Source organism: Pleurodeles waltl, chromosome 7 (assembly GCF_031143425.1).
Source record: "Pleurodeles waltl isolate 20211129_DDA chromosome 7, aPleWal1.hap1.20221129, whole genome shotgun sequence".
Taxonomy (NCBI): domain Eukaryota; kingdom Metazoa; phylum Chordata; class Amphibia; order Caudata; family Salamandridae; genus Pleurodeles; species Pleurodeles waltl.
The window spans coordinates 1,384,636,003-1,384,652,489 of NC_090446.1; the positions used below are offsets into that span (position 1 = coordinate 1,384,636,003).

At 46.2% G+C, this 16,487-nt stretch overlaps 1 protein-coding gene across 1 annotated transcript in view; it reads right to left on the reverse strand.

Annotated features, from left to right (window-relative positions):
* Window positions 1-2,015: 2,015 nt before the first annotated feature.
* Window positions 2,016-16,487, reverse strand: part of LOC138246375 (ferritin heavy chain A-like) — a 37,338-nt gene continuing 22,866 nt past the window's right edge. Inside the window, exons 3-4 of the mRNA XM_069200942.1 lie at window positions 4,561-4,686; window positions 2,016-2,255 (exon numbers count right to left, since the gene is read on the reverse strand). Of these exons, the coding sequence (XP_069057043.1) occupies window positions 2,109-2,255; window positions 4,561-4,686 (273 nt within the window). The 3' untranslated portion in view covers window positions 2,016-2,108. The remainder of the gene's footprint in view (window positions 2,256-4,560; window positions 4,687-16,487) is intronic.

Sequence of the window (16,487 nt, forward strand, 5' to 3'; positions counted from 1 at the left end):
CCCAACCCCACACAGCACACGGTGATCAACATCTTACTTTACATTAAAAAGAGCCATAGAAATAAACTGAAAAAAAATAATGGTTAAAGGGACTTTATAGCTAGGTGAAAATGACTGTTAAAGCATACTGTTTTAAACTAACAAAGCCACTGAAATTCACCAGTTATATTTAGTAAATATAATTTGCACCCTCGTCATGCACTGCTAAATTACCTCACATAGTACACCACTGATGACATGTCCTATGACATCATTCACAACATTATTGCAACAACTGGACTTACATCATTGATGACAAGACTGTGCATGGGTGGATGAGATATAGTTACTTTAGAGCACGAGTCACAATTACTTAAGATAACCATAACTGATGAATTTCACTGGTTTTGCTTGTTTAAAAAAGCACCCCTTTAAATTTTGATTTTTTTCACTGTATATACATTTACATATATATATATATATTTATATATGCACACACACATATATAAATAGGTAGGGTTCAAGGGAAGGTAGAAGTAAATGTTGTTAAGGGGGTCTTAGGGTTCAGGGACACATAGATGTAAAGGGAGGTAGGGAGTTTTCAGGGTTCAGGGAAGAGTAGCAGTAAAGGAGTGTAATGGGATATATATATATATCACAGTAATAACCACGAAAATGAGTTGTAAAGAGTCTTGATGAAATGCAACTCCTTGTAAAGTTCAGCACGTTGCATTACATGCGTGGTAAAGGGATGCATGCTAAATGCATGTGTGCTAACGTTGTACAGAATTGGTAAAATGACTTATTTGAGGCTGTTTGACTCCCACCTGCCACCAGTATGAGTATCTGCGGTTAGACCCTTTTGGTTGGGTCATTGCAGCCCATCCACAAATTGTCATCACTCGCCACCGGTCCCATCAATGATTATTCGATGAAGGGAGGTTGATAATCTTACAGTGGTTTGTGGTGCACTGCAACATACTACCTACCGCTTTTTGCCATCTACAGGAGCTGGAGGCAAACCTTTAGAATATACAGATTCTCAACCAGATTTGCTTCTGTTTATTGTGGTATGAAAAACGTATTTTTCCCAGCCCTAATAAGGATACCTACTTATTTAAGCAGCCATCTTGAAGATCACAGGAGTACAGAAAATGCACAGCAAAACAAAGCTGAAATCGTTTCCTTTGATAAAAAAAAAAAAACTGGCAAGTAACAAGAAAACAACTGTGCAACAAGTCTAAAGATGTAAGAGCATGCGTGTATCTGTTATACAAGAGAATCAATGGTATCACAGAAGACGCAGAAGGAAAGAGCAGGCCAGCAACAATCGCTGTAGCGACCCACTGAAGCCGATCTAAGGCTCCTTTTAGAGGACAGCTTCATGGAGCGGCCTGAATATGGAATTGTGGAGTAATTAGGTATTGAGAGCCATGCCTCCTTTCAGTAGCAGTCAAGGGATGTAAAATAGAGGAAAGCTACTCCTGGCCAACACTATCTTCTGAAGATCACAACTGCAAGGAGAGATGCCGAGGAGGAGCCTGACACCTCCTACATCATCAAAGTGGAAGCGTCATGGGTATAGAAGTACCTGTGGGTACTGACTGCAGGTGCTATCTTCGGAAGCACAAGGTTATTCCGGATAACCTGCGGACAGATGGTGCCAGGGTGAACGTGCTGGAGGTGGTAAACAAGGTGTGTAGAGCAGAAGTACATATGGTTAGAGCACAGCAGGTAAGAAGAATAGAGTAATTAAAGGTTAAGGAAAAGTGGTACCTTCCCCACACCCACATCTCTACCAGCGGAGCACAACATTTGCATTAGCCCACCTTTCTGACCACTGTGGTGGTGGTCAGGCCTGTGGTCAAGCTATGTGAGAGGGCGAGACATATTCTTACAGATGTTAAAGTGATTAGAGGGCACAGTCTCAATAATACTTCTGCTTATTGTCACTCTTTACCCACCTCTGTGTTCATTGGTGAAAAGAAGCCCCATAACATTACTGAGGACGAAAAAGAAAGGTCAGACCCTGGGGCTATAGCTGTATAAATAATTTTATTGGTGAGGACAGCAGCTTGCATCAGTCCTTAGGTTTACCACTTGATCATGAGCACCACAAGCCTTTGGTGCTATCCAAGTGTGTGCTTGTCAAACAGGTACTCTCCCAGGCCCATCTGTGGCACCTCCAGGCGCTTCAGGTTGGTCACGTGGTCGCCAAGCTTCTTGAGGGTCTTCACCTGTTCCTGCAGGTAAACCGTCTCTAGGAAGTCGCAGAGCTGCACAGAGAGAGAGGCATAGTTCAGGAGTTGGCGATCTGTACAGCACTTATGGCCAAATGCAGCAGCAAACAAGGTATCTTTAGTAGCACGTGAGGTTAGACAACTACTGTGGAAGTAGACAAATGGGATGCATACACTATTCAGTATAAAATACTCTTCAGCAGCAGCCATTGCAGCTTGCAGTATATGTTGAAGCTGGTGCTGTTTTATGTACCCTTTCTCTTTGGTGACCTGCATAGACATGCTTTGCTCTCTTCCTTGTTACTGCTGGTGGGTCTCAACGTGAGGGCCTGAATTTCCTCTTCACGTTTACTAACAAATACTTCTCTAACTACCCCTCTGGGTCACAGGGTTAGGGGTGTGAATGGGGTGAAACCTTGTAGTTTAGTTATCTGGGAAAGGTTGTGTTTTGAGGTGTCCATATACTTAGTGTTGGAATATGTTTTGAGTGAAGGTTCCAAAATTGTTATGTTATCTCATAAAAAGAAAAAGGCCAATGATATCCATCAAGCACTGAAAGCCTTGGGTGCACCATCATCATTGGATTCCTGCTCGCCCCCCCTATGAAGTAAAGTCTGCATACGGCACAAGAGACGAGTTTCTGAATAAATCCTAACTGGCCTTCCCGCACACCTAGAACTGCCTCCACTCCTTGGTGTTTCTGCCTATAGAAGGATTCGATGAGCATTTCTTTCATCAGAGAAGCGGCAAAGTGGTTTGAAGCATCTGCCAACTCCAATTAACATGTAAAAAGAGCCAGGTACGTATTCCTTGACACATTTTTGTGCGATTACTTTAATGCTACCAGAGTTCTCTCTCCATGCCACTAGCCAGCTGTCCCTGAGAATCTATTTCCAGACCCTGCTCCAGTGGTAGCAATCAGCACCTGGACACATTCCCCACTACAAGGAATCTGAACTTGTTTTAGTGTTATATGTATTTGTTGCCTGTCTCCACGTTTCTATTTCAGCAGGTCTAAGGAGAAGCCAATGGAGAGCCCCCCACCTTTGTAAATTAAACAACTCGTGCATGATAGGGTTGGGATTTCATTATAGAATTGAGTGCCCCACCCTGAACAATCTTTCTATTTTCCCTTCACATTGACCACACCATGTCCCTGTCCTGAGGCGACCCAACATCATGGTGATGAAAATAAGTCGACAAGAGTCTTCCAGGAATCAGAACTTTTGTAAACACATCATGCAAGGAGCGGTGGCCAAAGCAGTCGCCCTCCCCACCCCTGGAACCTGATAGAAAGGACTAAGGAACTGCTAACCAAGTTCTGAGCTTGACACATTGACCCCGATTTCAAAAGATTCTTAGGACTTGTGTTCCATTAAAAATCGTTCTAATTTTAAAATTTAAACAAGGATATTTGTCATACCACTTATAAATACTTTAAAAACAACTTTCACTTTGGCACCGTCTCGTTTTCACTGGTGAAGATCTTTTACATTTTTCTTTGCTTTGAACCTCAGTAGATTGAAGATTTTTTTAATATAACTAAAAAGTTATGATGTGAACACGGAAGATATCCAACAAAAATAATATGTTTTATGTGTACGTTTTCTCCCACTCATACTTTTATAAAAGACTGGGACAAATGTATGATTAATCGATGAAGATTTTTTGTGACAAAGTGATTCCTGCTTTCTGTACTCTGACTCACCTGAGCAGAGCGGGAGGGGTACACACTGTGTATTCATTGTGGATTCCAGTCCCATGACCAGCAGCAGGGCCTTCATGCAAAGATTATGTGAGCCCTGGCTGTCAGCCACCCGGCCTGGAGCTGTGGAGCGCCCAGTGGGACATATTAATAGCTCTGTTGCCTCTCTTTGGCATCTCAATCTCCTGTCGGAGCCCTGCTCCAACCACCCAGAGAGGAGCTACCAAATATTTCAAGCTTTATTTTTGTGTGTGTCCTAGATAGTGTGACCCTAGCTACAAAGCAACCCAGCGCTACGAACAGAGCAACCCTTTGTAGTCAGCACTGCTGTTTCAAACGGATGAGCGCCCTCAATAATTGGCAATCCTAAAATACGTGTGAATCAGTGGCGTAAAGAAACTTGAGAAGCCCCCCCACCCCCCGCGGCAAAGAACCTGGAGAGGGACCCCCTTGACCCAGTGTACTGTGCTGAGCCCCACCCCCCACACAGTGGGGGCTGCGGGGGTCTTTGTTACGCCACTAGTGTGAATCCTCGCCGTCTTCGGTGGTTCTGCCTGGGCCTTCAATCTGCAGTTCCCTCTTGGGGTCTGGGATCCCCACAGGGCGCTGAGCACGTGCACGGTCAGGCATACTCACGTGGGGGTCGCTTTTCTCTGTCGCCAACTTGTGCAAGTCGAGCAGGGCCTGGTTCAGCGTCTTGTGCAGGTGGAGAGCAGCCTGTAGGGCCTCCAAGGAGTTACCCCAGGCCTCCCTCTCGGGCCTCTGCAGGAGATCAGGGGAAAGTGAGATGTAACCTGCGTCGTAAGAAGCCTTCTCACGCAGTCATATTCTACCGTAGACCTCCCCACACATCCTGTAACTCTAGCACAGAGACACCGCGAGAACACAAGCAGACCTACCTTTACACCTCCTACAGATGCACCTGACACCTCTCACAGATGTACTGTGACTCCTCCGACAGATACACCCTGACACCTCCCACAGATACACCCTGACACCTCCCACAATACACCCTGACACCTCCTACAGATGCACCTGACACCTCTCACAGATGCACCCTGACACCTACCACAATACATCCTGACACCTCCTACAGATACACCCTGACACCTCCCACAGATACACCCTGACACCTCCCACAATACACCCTGACACCTCCCACAATACACCCTGACACCTCCTACAGATGCACCCTGACACCTACCACAATACACCCTGACACCTCCTACAGATGCACCCTGACACCTCCCACAATACATCCTGACACCTCCTACAGATACACCCTGACACCTCCCACAGATGCACCCTGACACCTACCACAATACACCCTGACACCTCCTACAGATACACCCTGACACCTCCCACAATACACTGACACCTCCCACAGATGTACTGTGACTCCTCCTACAGATACACCCTGACACCTCCTACAGATACACCCTGACACCTACCACAATACATCCTGACACCTCCTACAGATACACCCTGACACCTCCCACAATACACTGACACCTCCCACAGATGTACTGTGACTCCTCCTACAGATACACCCTGACACCTCCTACAGATACACCCTGACACCTCCTACAGATACACCCTGACACCTACCACAATACATCCTGACACCTCCTACAGATACACCCTGATACCTCCCACAATACATACTGACAACTCCTACAGATGCACCTGACACCTCTCACAGATGTACTGTGACACCTCCTACAGATACACCCTGACACCTCCCACAGATACACCCTGACACCTCCCACAATACATCCTGACACCTCCTACAGATACACCCTGATACCTCATACAAATACACCCTGACACCTACCACAATACACTGACACCTCCCACAGATACTCCCTGACACCTCCCACAATACATCCTGACACGTCCTACAGATGCACCTGACACCTCTCACAGATGTACTGTGACTCCTCCGACAGATACACCCTGACACCTCCCAGATACACCCTGACACCTCCCACAATACATCCTGACACCTCCTACAGATACACCCTGACACCTCTCACAGATGTACTGTGACTCCTCCGACAGATACACTCTAACTTATCCTCTATACACATATTAATACGGCCCCTCCTATAGTCATAAGCATATGGACCATGGCACTTGGTACAGAGACACCCTTACAACTCTTACTGGTACAACCTGTTATCTCATACAGATACACCCTGACACCTACCACAATACACCCTGACACCTACCACAATACATCCTGACACCTCCTACAGATACACCCTGATACCTCCCACAATACATACTGACACCTCCCACAGATACACCCTGATACCTCATACAAATACACCCTGACACCTACCACAATACACCCTGATACCTCCCACAATACATCGTGGCACCTCCTACAGATACACCCTGACACCTCCCACAATACATCCTGACACCTCCTACAGATACACCCTGACACCTCCCACAATACACTGACACCTCCTACAGATACACCCTGACACCTCCTACAGATGCACCCTGACACCTACCACAATACACCCTGACACCTCCTACAGATACACCCTGACACCTCCCACAATACACTGACACCTCCCACAGATACTCCTTGACACCTCCTACAGATACACCCTGACACCTCCTACAGATGCACCCTGACACCTCTCACAGATGTACTGTGACACCTCCTACAGATACACCCTGACACCTCCCACAGATACACCCTGACACCTCCCACAATACATCCTGACACCTCCTACAGATACACCCTGACACCTCCCACAATACATCCTGACACCTCCTACAGATACACCCTGACACCTCCCACAATACACTGACACCTCCCACAGATACACCCTGACACCTCCCACAATACATCCTGACACCTCCTACAGATACACTCTAACTTATCCTCTATACACATATTAATAGGGCCCCTCCTATAGTCATAAGCATATGGACCATGGCACTTGGTACAGAGACACCCTTACAACTCTTACTGGTACAACCTGTTATCTCATACAGCTACACCCTGACACCTACCACAATACATCCTGACACCTCCTACAGATACACCCTGATACTTCCCACAATACATACTGACACCTCCCACAGATACACCCTGATACCTCATACAAATACACCCTGACACCTACCACAATACACCCTGATACCTCCCACAATACATCCTGACACCTCCTACAGATACACCCTGATACCTCCCACAATACATACTGACACCTCCCACAGATACACCCTGATACCTCATACAAATACACCCTGACACCTACCACAATACACCCTGATACCTCCCACAATACATCGTGGCACCTCCTACAGATACACCCTGACACCTCCCACAATACATCCTGACACCTCCTACAGATACACCCTGACACCTCCCACAATACACTGACACCTCCCACAGATACTCCCTGACACCTCCCACAATACATCCTGACACCTCCTACAGATGCACCCTGACACCTCTCACAGATGTACTGTGACTCCTCCGACAGATACACTCTAACTTATCCTCTATACACATATTAATAAGGCCCCTCCTATAGTCATAAGCATATGGACCATGGCACTTGGTACAGAGACACCCTTACAACTCTTACTGGTACAACCTGTTATCTCATACAGATACACCCTGACACCTACCACAATACACCCTGACACCTACCACAATACATCCTGACACCTCCTACAGATACACCCTGATACCTCCCACAATACATACTGACACCTCCCACAGATACACCCTGATACCTCATACAAATACACCCTGACACCTACCACAATACACCCTGATACCTCCCACAATACATCGTGGCACCTCCTACAGATACACCCTGACACCTCCCACAATACATCCTGACACCTCCTACAGATACACCCTGACACCTCCCACAATACACTGACACCTCCTACAGATACACCCTGACACCTCCCACAATACACTGACACCTCCCACAGATACTCCCTGACACCTCCCACAATACATCCTGACACCTCCTACAGATGCACCCTGACACCTCTCACAGATGTACTGTGACTCCTCCGACAGATACACTCTAACTTATCCTCTATACACATATTAATAGGGCCCCTCCTATATTCATAAGCATATGGACCATGGCACTTGGTACAGAGACACCCTTACAACTCTTACTGGTACAACCTGTTATCTCATACAGCTACACCCTGACACCTTCCACAATACACCCTGATACCTCCCACAATACATCGTGACACCTCCTACAGATACACCCTGACACCTCCTACAGATACACCCTGATACCTCCCACAATACATCCTGACACCTCCTACAGATACACCCTGATACCTCCCACAATACATCCTGACACCTCCTACAGATACACCCTGATACCTCCTACAGATATGCCCTGACACACCCTGACGCCTCCTACAGATACACCCTGACACCTCCCACAGATACTCCCTGACACCTCCCACAGATACTCCCTGACACCTCCTACAGATACACTCTGACACCTCCCAAAGATACACCCTGACACCTCCCAAAGATACACCCTGACACCTTCTACAGATACACCCTGACACCTCCTACAGATACACCCTAACACCTCCCACAGATGCACACCTACCTCTCCCATAGATACAGCCTGACATCTCAAGCAGATAACTCTTCCTACCACTCTCCTCCAGATACCCCCAACATCTCTCAAGGATACACCCTTGCACTTTCTATAGATACAATACCTCCTCCGGGTACATCTTTCCACCTCCCACAGATACAACCCGACACTTCCTGCTGATTCACCCATCCATCTCCAACAGATACAACCTTACACCTCTTACAGATACACTCTTATACTTCCTACAGATAGATACACCATTACACCTCCTAGATTCAACTCCTCCTCCAGGTACATCCTTCATCTCCTACAGACACAACCTGACACTTCTTACTGATTCATCTTTTCACCTTCAACAGAAACAACCTCACACCTCCTACAGATACAGTTTACACCTCCTACAGAAACCCTTATACTTGTCACAGATACATCCTTACTTCTCCCACAGAAAGACCATACACCTCCAACCGGAATACCCTTACATCTCCCACAGATACAACCCAACACCTCCTACAGATACACCATTGTGCTTCCCACATCATCCTCACAAGCCCACACTTAAACTTTGAAATCTCCTACAGATACACCCTTACACTTCCCATGAAAACACCCTTGCACCTCCCACAGAAACAAGAGGACACCTCATCCATGTTCATCCTTACATGTCCTACTGATGCACTCTCATGCATCCTAAATATACGTTTCATCTATAATCATCAACATCTGAAGCATTCGGAGTAAGGGAAATTATGTGACGTAATGCGGCACAGTTTGTGATAGTAGTACGTCATTATTTTGTCATTCGTCTACTTGCTAACACTGCCTGGGCATTGGTTGCACCTCATTTTAACACCCAGTATAACAATAAGCAACCAGTGAACCTTTTCAAACGGCCTTGCACTGCGCAGCAACACACGCCGCTGCATTTTTAGTAACTTTTGAACCATATGAGCTAGAAGCAAAAATGTTTTTTTGTTAAGATCTGCAGCAGATGATGGATGTTGTGGCAAATGCGGCTTATCTATAATTAGGTGAAAATAGCCGCAACCGCATAAATGCACAATTCCAGTGGCCCTGCTAACAGGACATATATATTTAGCTGGAGTGGTTGCCCAGCCCTGATTCCCCTTGACCCTCCCCTCGGTAACCTCAACGAGACCTTCCTGCGTTTCGATTTGCTGCAGATATCACAAACATAACCTTTCACCTCCATCTAGGAGATGGGTGCTTGGTCATCTAACAGGTTCAAGCTGTCCATGAAAAGGTTGCAAAGAAATATTTACATTGTGAACACTGATCCCGGTTGGAAGGAACTGCTCTTTCTATGCTCATATCCTCCAGGCGTAAGGATTATCCTCGTCCAGTTAAATGAGTAGAACATAGAAGGTACTACTCGAGGCATGAGTCAGAAACAGAGTGATTCATGGCCCGAAAAGTGAATTTCCAAAGGGAGTGCACCAGGCTCCTTCATTCCAAGACCGCCACTTCACGGTAGAGCACACATTAGAGATATCACATGGAAATGAAAATGTACTTCCACAAAACTTCAACTGATCAGAGGACATAGTCTCACCTCATAGAGAATAGGCTGAAGTCTTTGTCCAGTCTGGGACAAGTGTTTGTGATGCCTGCCTCACCAAATTCATACTGTTTACACTTTTCCTATGCAGGCTCTGATCTCCCAGAAATTGGACATGATGGAAATTCTAGCCACGTGCCAGAGAGGACCTATGCCTCTGCTGGACAGCTGTATACTCAAAGTCTTTTCTGGGATTTTCTTTTCTACCTGTTTGCATCGAAGTTACTGGGCGGGTGGGAGACTTGTGTAAATTATACAGTAGAAATGTTGAGTGCTATGCCCATGGGTGATGCCTATGAATAGCCTCATTTAAAATTTTAAAATTCAGGGACTGCTCCAGTCACAGGATCATCTATCACTTGGAATGCAGGTGGATTATTGAATGTAGCAGGTAACACTGGAGGGTCTTTCTGTTGGGCTAGTGAACTAGCAGCTCAACTTCCACAGCAGAAACTTGGGTTCTATTCCAGCTCTGGTACTAGACCAAAATGATGTCATGTGCAAATAATCACTTTATGTGATTGTGCCTAAAAGTGTAGCACAATGTACATTTATATATTGTGTAAATATGCGTAACCCAGTGACCCAAACACATTGGAAACCCCCTTAAGATCCTTGTGTTTGTAGTATGGTTCCAGCTGAACACCACCACGCCCCTACACATACTCGTCTGTACCGAGCACCGTTTGGTCCAGATGAGTCAGCTGCAATAACTATGGTCTCAATAAAGCGCCTGCTGATCCTTGAAGCCTGCTTTGCGCCTCAGCAAATACCTAAAATAAATAAATAAAATTGCTGTTACCCCTTGAAAAATGGTTGATTAAGGGCCCGATGTATGCCTATTTCATTTTGCGAGTCTCTAATTGCGACTTTTTATGAGTCGCAATTAGAGACTCACAAAATTAAATGAAAAAAAAATGTGTCTCCGACACACTTAGCGATTCCCAATAGGGTCGCAAAGTTCCACCTCATCAATATTCATGAGGTAGGTCACAGCTTGCGACCCCATTGGGAATGGCCACCCTCACAAGCCTGGGGGCAGCAGACCACTATGTCTGTGAAAGCAATTTTTTTAAATGCAGCCCGTTTTCCTTAAAGGAAAATTGGATGCATTTGAAACAAAACAAAATAAAAGTTTTCTTTTGTCTGTGGGACCACTACCTGCTCTGAAAAAAATGTTTACCCTTCCATTCACAAAGAGGATGGGGTCCGTGGGGACCCCTTCAAGTTTGCAAATGGGTTACCACCAAATTGAAGTTGGTGGTTATTGCAAATGTTTTGTGAACGCATTCAAGGTTTCAAAACATTCCTACATGCCAGTACAATTCGGCTACCCTGCCCTAAACACGCCCCTTCCTAATACCGAATCGCAAAAGCAAAATGCGATTTGGTAAACTAGTTCTGAGTCACATTTTGCTTTGGTACATAGACAAAAGCATTTTTCTGGTCGCAAACGGCCCAGACTGGAAAAATGCTTCGTACATTTGGCCCTACGTGAATTTAGAGATGGACAAGACTGGAGTCAGATCCTACCCAATCAGTTCTAGAGTCAAAAAGCTGAGCTTGAAGTTACACAGACCACTCCAAACGAGTGACTCTTTTGGACCAAATCCTCGTTTCCTGCCGGCTGTTTTACCAGAGCATGTCATTGGCCATGTCAGGAGTTCAGCAAGGTTGCCATGAGCACTCCGAATGCAACAAGTACAGGATATCTGTAAGACAGCAAAACCCTCACTACCATGGGACCCACCCAGAATGAACTTTTCATTCATTGGCTGGTGATGGGGAGCCAAAGTACAGTGGCCTAGATAAATATAAAGTAACCAAACTGTACATAAGGAAACCATTCTCCATGTTGGTGGTTTGTGAAACCTTATCCTAGAACCTCTATGTTCCAAGCTGGAATACCATAAGAGCCGTGGCCAGCAGAAATAGCCCAACCTGCTTTTTCTATGTGTTGCTAATGAGAAAATATGGCTTTTGACACCTATCTCTCGCCCCTCCTTAGTCTACTACACCCCATGTCTGCTTTCCACACTGATCATATTACCCTTCGGCCAGGAGAATCTGTTGTAGAACTGGGCCAGTTGCATTCCCCATTCTGGTGAAGCATGGCTGTTGGGGTTAACTGCGAGAAGAGCTAATTCCCAGACATAGTACCTCTAGGGACTAGAACACAAAAAAGCTGCTATACTCTCTAAAATGAGAAGGGAGATGTAGGTAGCATGCACGTTAGAAGTCACCACTTGCCCAGTCTTGACACAGTTTTAACGGAGGAACTCAGACTGATGAAACAACCCTGCAAACAACTGGAGGGCAAATAAGGAGAATGAGCCAGGACAATAAAGACAGGAGTATGATCAAATCCGACCTAAGAGGCTACGACCTTATGATCTGGATGACCAAATGTCCCACTCTGATGGACTGCAACAATGCCAACATTAAGAAAAGCAAAGAAATCTTTGTCGTTGTGAAAGATTTCACCTCACTAGTGGCCATCTGCAACTCAATCACCTCATAGCAAGACTTCTATAACAATCTTTCTCAATTCTTCAGCAACAAAATTACCACCATTTACAGCAACAACATCCCACAATCAGACCTCACAAATCATCTCCCGATCTTATCCAATGAACCAAAGCTAACCACATGGCCTGTCATTACCCCAGAAGAAACTACGGGCACCATGAAGTCCATCCACTCAGGGGTGCTATCGGCCCCCTGCCCTCACCACACGTTTTTCAGAGGGGTTCAAGCCATAGGTGCCATATTCACACCCCTTCTGAATGCCTCCACTGCTTGGCTTGGAAGCATGCAACTATCCTCCCTTTGCTGAATAAACCCTCTATGGACTCTTCAATGCTCGCCAACTACAAACCAATCTCCCCACTACCATTCCTGGCTACGATCACTGGCCATCAGGAGGCATTTTTGCTGTGCCATATTTACAAAGTGGCATAATGCATGCATTGCGCCACTTTGTAACCCCCTGTGCTACAGTATGCCTGCAGCAGGGATAATGTATGCAAGGGGGGAGGGGGGTGTTCCAGGGCTTGGAGGCCTGCAAAAATGGCTCAGTTAAATTTACAAGATTTCACTGCGCCATTTTTGGCGTAATTTTTAACACCTGCTCAAAGCAGGTGTTAAAATGACACACCCATACTAACCTACGGGCCTCCTTGCACTTTACTGCACTAGTGTCAAAAATGTTGACGCTATTGGCCTCAAGACTGCCATGGTGTGCCATATCATAAATAGATGTCATATGAGAGTGCAAGAAACGTGGTGCCTCATCCATGATGCACCACTTTCTAGTAAATATGCACCATAGTCTCCAGTTCAGTCTACTTCTTAGGTCTCACAACAAAAGAAGAGTTACTGCTAGTGTCTTAAAGTTTTCTTTTTTGTGTCAATGCTCGCCAACTACAAACCAATCTCCCTGCTACCATTCCTGGCCAGGATCATTGACCATTATGTTGCGGCTTAAAAAAGTCGATATTTGTTTTAAATAGTAAACAAAATACACAGTAAAAACCATTAACTTTGGTGATAATTGTGTTATACTATTTCTAGTATAAATCCTTGACCTACTCACCTACTATGGAGCATTGGCCTTGAACTGCTCCCTTCTTAAGAGTCCCACGGTCCACACTACAGTGGTCCGCACCGAGTTTTTAGAACTAGGGTGCACAAGGACCACGGGTCTCTCTCCAAGTGCCAGATGTATGTAGTTTAATGTTTGAGATTTCCTAATAGTAATCTTAGCGATTCACTATTAGGAAATCGCAAACTGAGATGTATGACAGTGTGTTTGCAAACAGACCTACCTGCCTCATCAAATGAGGTAGGTCGCAATTTTCGACCCATTGTGAACGGCTGCAATCACATGGATGGTGGCCTGCTGGGGTCAGCAGACCACCATGTCTGTGTTTGCTTTTAAATAAAGCAATCTTTTTCTTTTTTTTGTAATGCAGCCCGTTTTCCTTAAAGGAAACCACTGCATGCTATTAAAAAAATAGACCCCTTCTTTTTTGCGAATGGCTTACCACCAACTTTAAGTTGGTGGTAACTGTGAATGTTTTGCGACCGCAAAAAAGTCTTACATTCCCCTGCAACTTGCTATTAGGAAGGGACACCCTTGGCACGCCCCTTAGTAATAGCGATCCGCAAACCCTATTTTGCTAGTCGGTTTTAGGTTACTGACTCGCAAAATAGGGATGGTGCATGGCAAAAAGTATTTTACCAGTTGCAAACGGCCTGATAAAAGAGCTTCATACATCTGGTTACAAGTACTTTCATGGCACCCTGGGTCATGCCTGACGCAAGTTGTAGCCGTCATGAATCAACGTAGCAACAGGAAGCTGCCGACACCCAGTGGGAGAATATAGCTGAGGGTGACAACTACTGGGACTTCGCCTCAGCCCTTTTAATGAAGGATTTGGGATATTAGCAGTTGGATTAGACATCTTCTGGAGAATTCCTGCTTCCCAGTTACGCCATGTTGCAGGCGGAACATTGTTATTCAGCCCTGTACTAGATGGCTCATATCTTGTGCATAATTATTATTTAGCCAGTTCATTATGGCAGAATTCCTTCCTGGTTACCATGAGTCTGGTTTTGTCCTATTTTAATGTATATGCTTACAGTTTTCCTGGAACAGTGAATTGCAATGCTTCCGGTTTCTTTTTGCCAGCGAGATGATTGCTTTCTTGCTTGACATTTTTGTCCCTGAAGTATTTCCCCCTTGTTTTCCTTATACCGTAGCTATGGATTTCTGGATTTCTGCAATGTACCCATTACTTTCACACTGGCAGTCCTGCTTGCAGCTCATAAAATGAGTCAACAGTTGCTCTTTATCCGGGTGCCTAAATTGTAAAAGCTTATTTTTGTGAGGGTGAGGGGGGAAGCAGTGGAAGCACAGCCAGAGAACATCAGTGGTGCAACAAAGGTCCCAGCAGCCCCTGCAGGTTGGGGGCCCCTGAGCTCCACAGGCCCCTCAACACAGTACACAGTGAACGGCTGGTGGGCCCTGCTTGGGTCCAGGTCGGAAGGGGCCCCCTACAGGGATTTTGCTGGGGGACCCTCTTAAGTTCCGTTACACCACTGGAGGGTATAGATCCCCAGGAGCCGTCACAGTAGGGGATGATAAATTAAGCTGTGTTTTAATAGTTTTTTCATTAAAAAAACTCACTGAGTGTGTGGCATAGGTTGGGGTTAGCGTCAAGAATTGGTGCATGACCATTAGGGTCCATAAGATCTGCAACAATTTGAAAAATCTCCTTTGGACTGCTATTTGCCACACTTATCATCTGAGTATAGAAGATACTATGGCCCTCATTACAACTTTGGCAGTAACTGCCGCCTACCACCACAGCGACGGCCGTCAACATACCGTTGATGTGGCTACCAGCCACCCACCAGCATTATGACCGTAGATGGAATTCCACCACAAGGCTGGCGAAATACCGTCAACGGTCATGGCAGCGGATGGCGCCGCTGCTGCCAGCAGCAGCGCCACACCAGCAAAACACTGCCGACCGTATCACGAGCCATGATACGGCCTGGCGGTGTCATGCTGGCGGATGCTGCTGCTGGCAGCAGCACTGGTCCCGTCTCCTGCCAGATGGCCCCCTACGAGCAGGTAAGTCGGGTTCTCTGACAGGAGGGGTGGTGGTGTGTGCGTGTGTGGGGGTGTTGTGTGTGTGTGGGGTGTCTGTTTTTGTATGCGTGCATGCAGGTGTGAGTCGCTTTGAATGCGTGCATGAATGACTGAATGCGAGCGTACGTGTATGTTGTGTGTTGTGAATGCGTGTGTGTGCGACAATGTATGTAGTGTGTGTTGCGGTGTGTGTATGTATGTATGTGTGCATGCGTGGGTGGATGTGGGTATGCGTGTGTGTATGATTGTGAATGTGTGCGCGTGTGGGTGTGTAAATGTGCGGGGGGCAGGAAAGGGAGGGGGAGGGTGGCGGAGGATTATGGGGAGGGGCAGGGGAAGTGGGGAAGACCCCTATCAGTGTCAGGGAAGGAATTCCCTGGCACTGGTAGTGCCTACCACAATGGTTTTCGTGGTGGTGTGATTGCCACGAAAACCATGGCGGTACGTGGGGTCATAATCCTGAGGGTGGGATTGTGATGGCTGCCTGGCTGGAGACCGAAGTCTCCAGCCCAGCGGCCATTACCACACTGGCGGACGGAGTGGTACATTGGCGGTTTGGCTTGAAACCGCCAATGTCATAATTTGGTAAAAGGTACCGCCAGCCTGTTGGCAGTACCTATATCCAAATTACCGCCGACCGCCAGGGTCGTAATGAAGGCCTATGTGCTTCTTTAATGTTGTTGCTTAGATCCTGTTTATAGACTGTTTT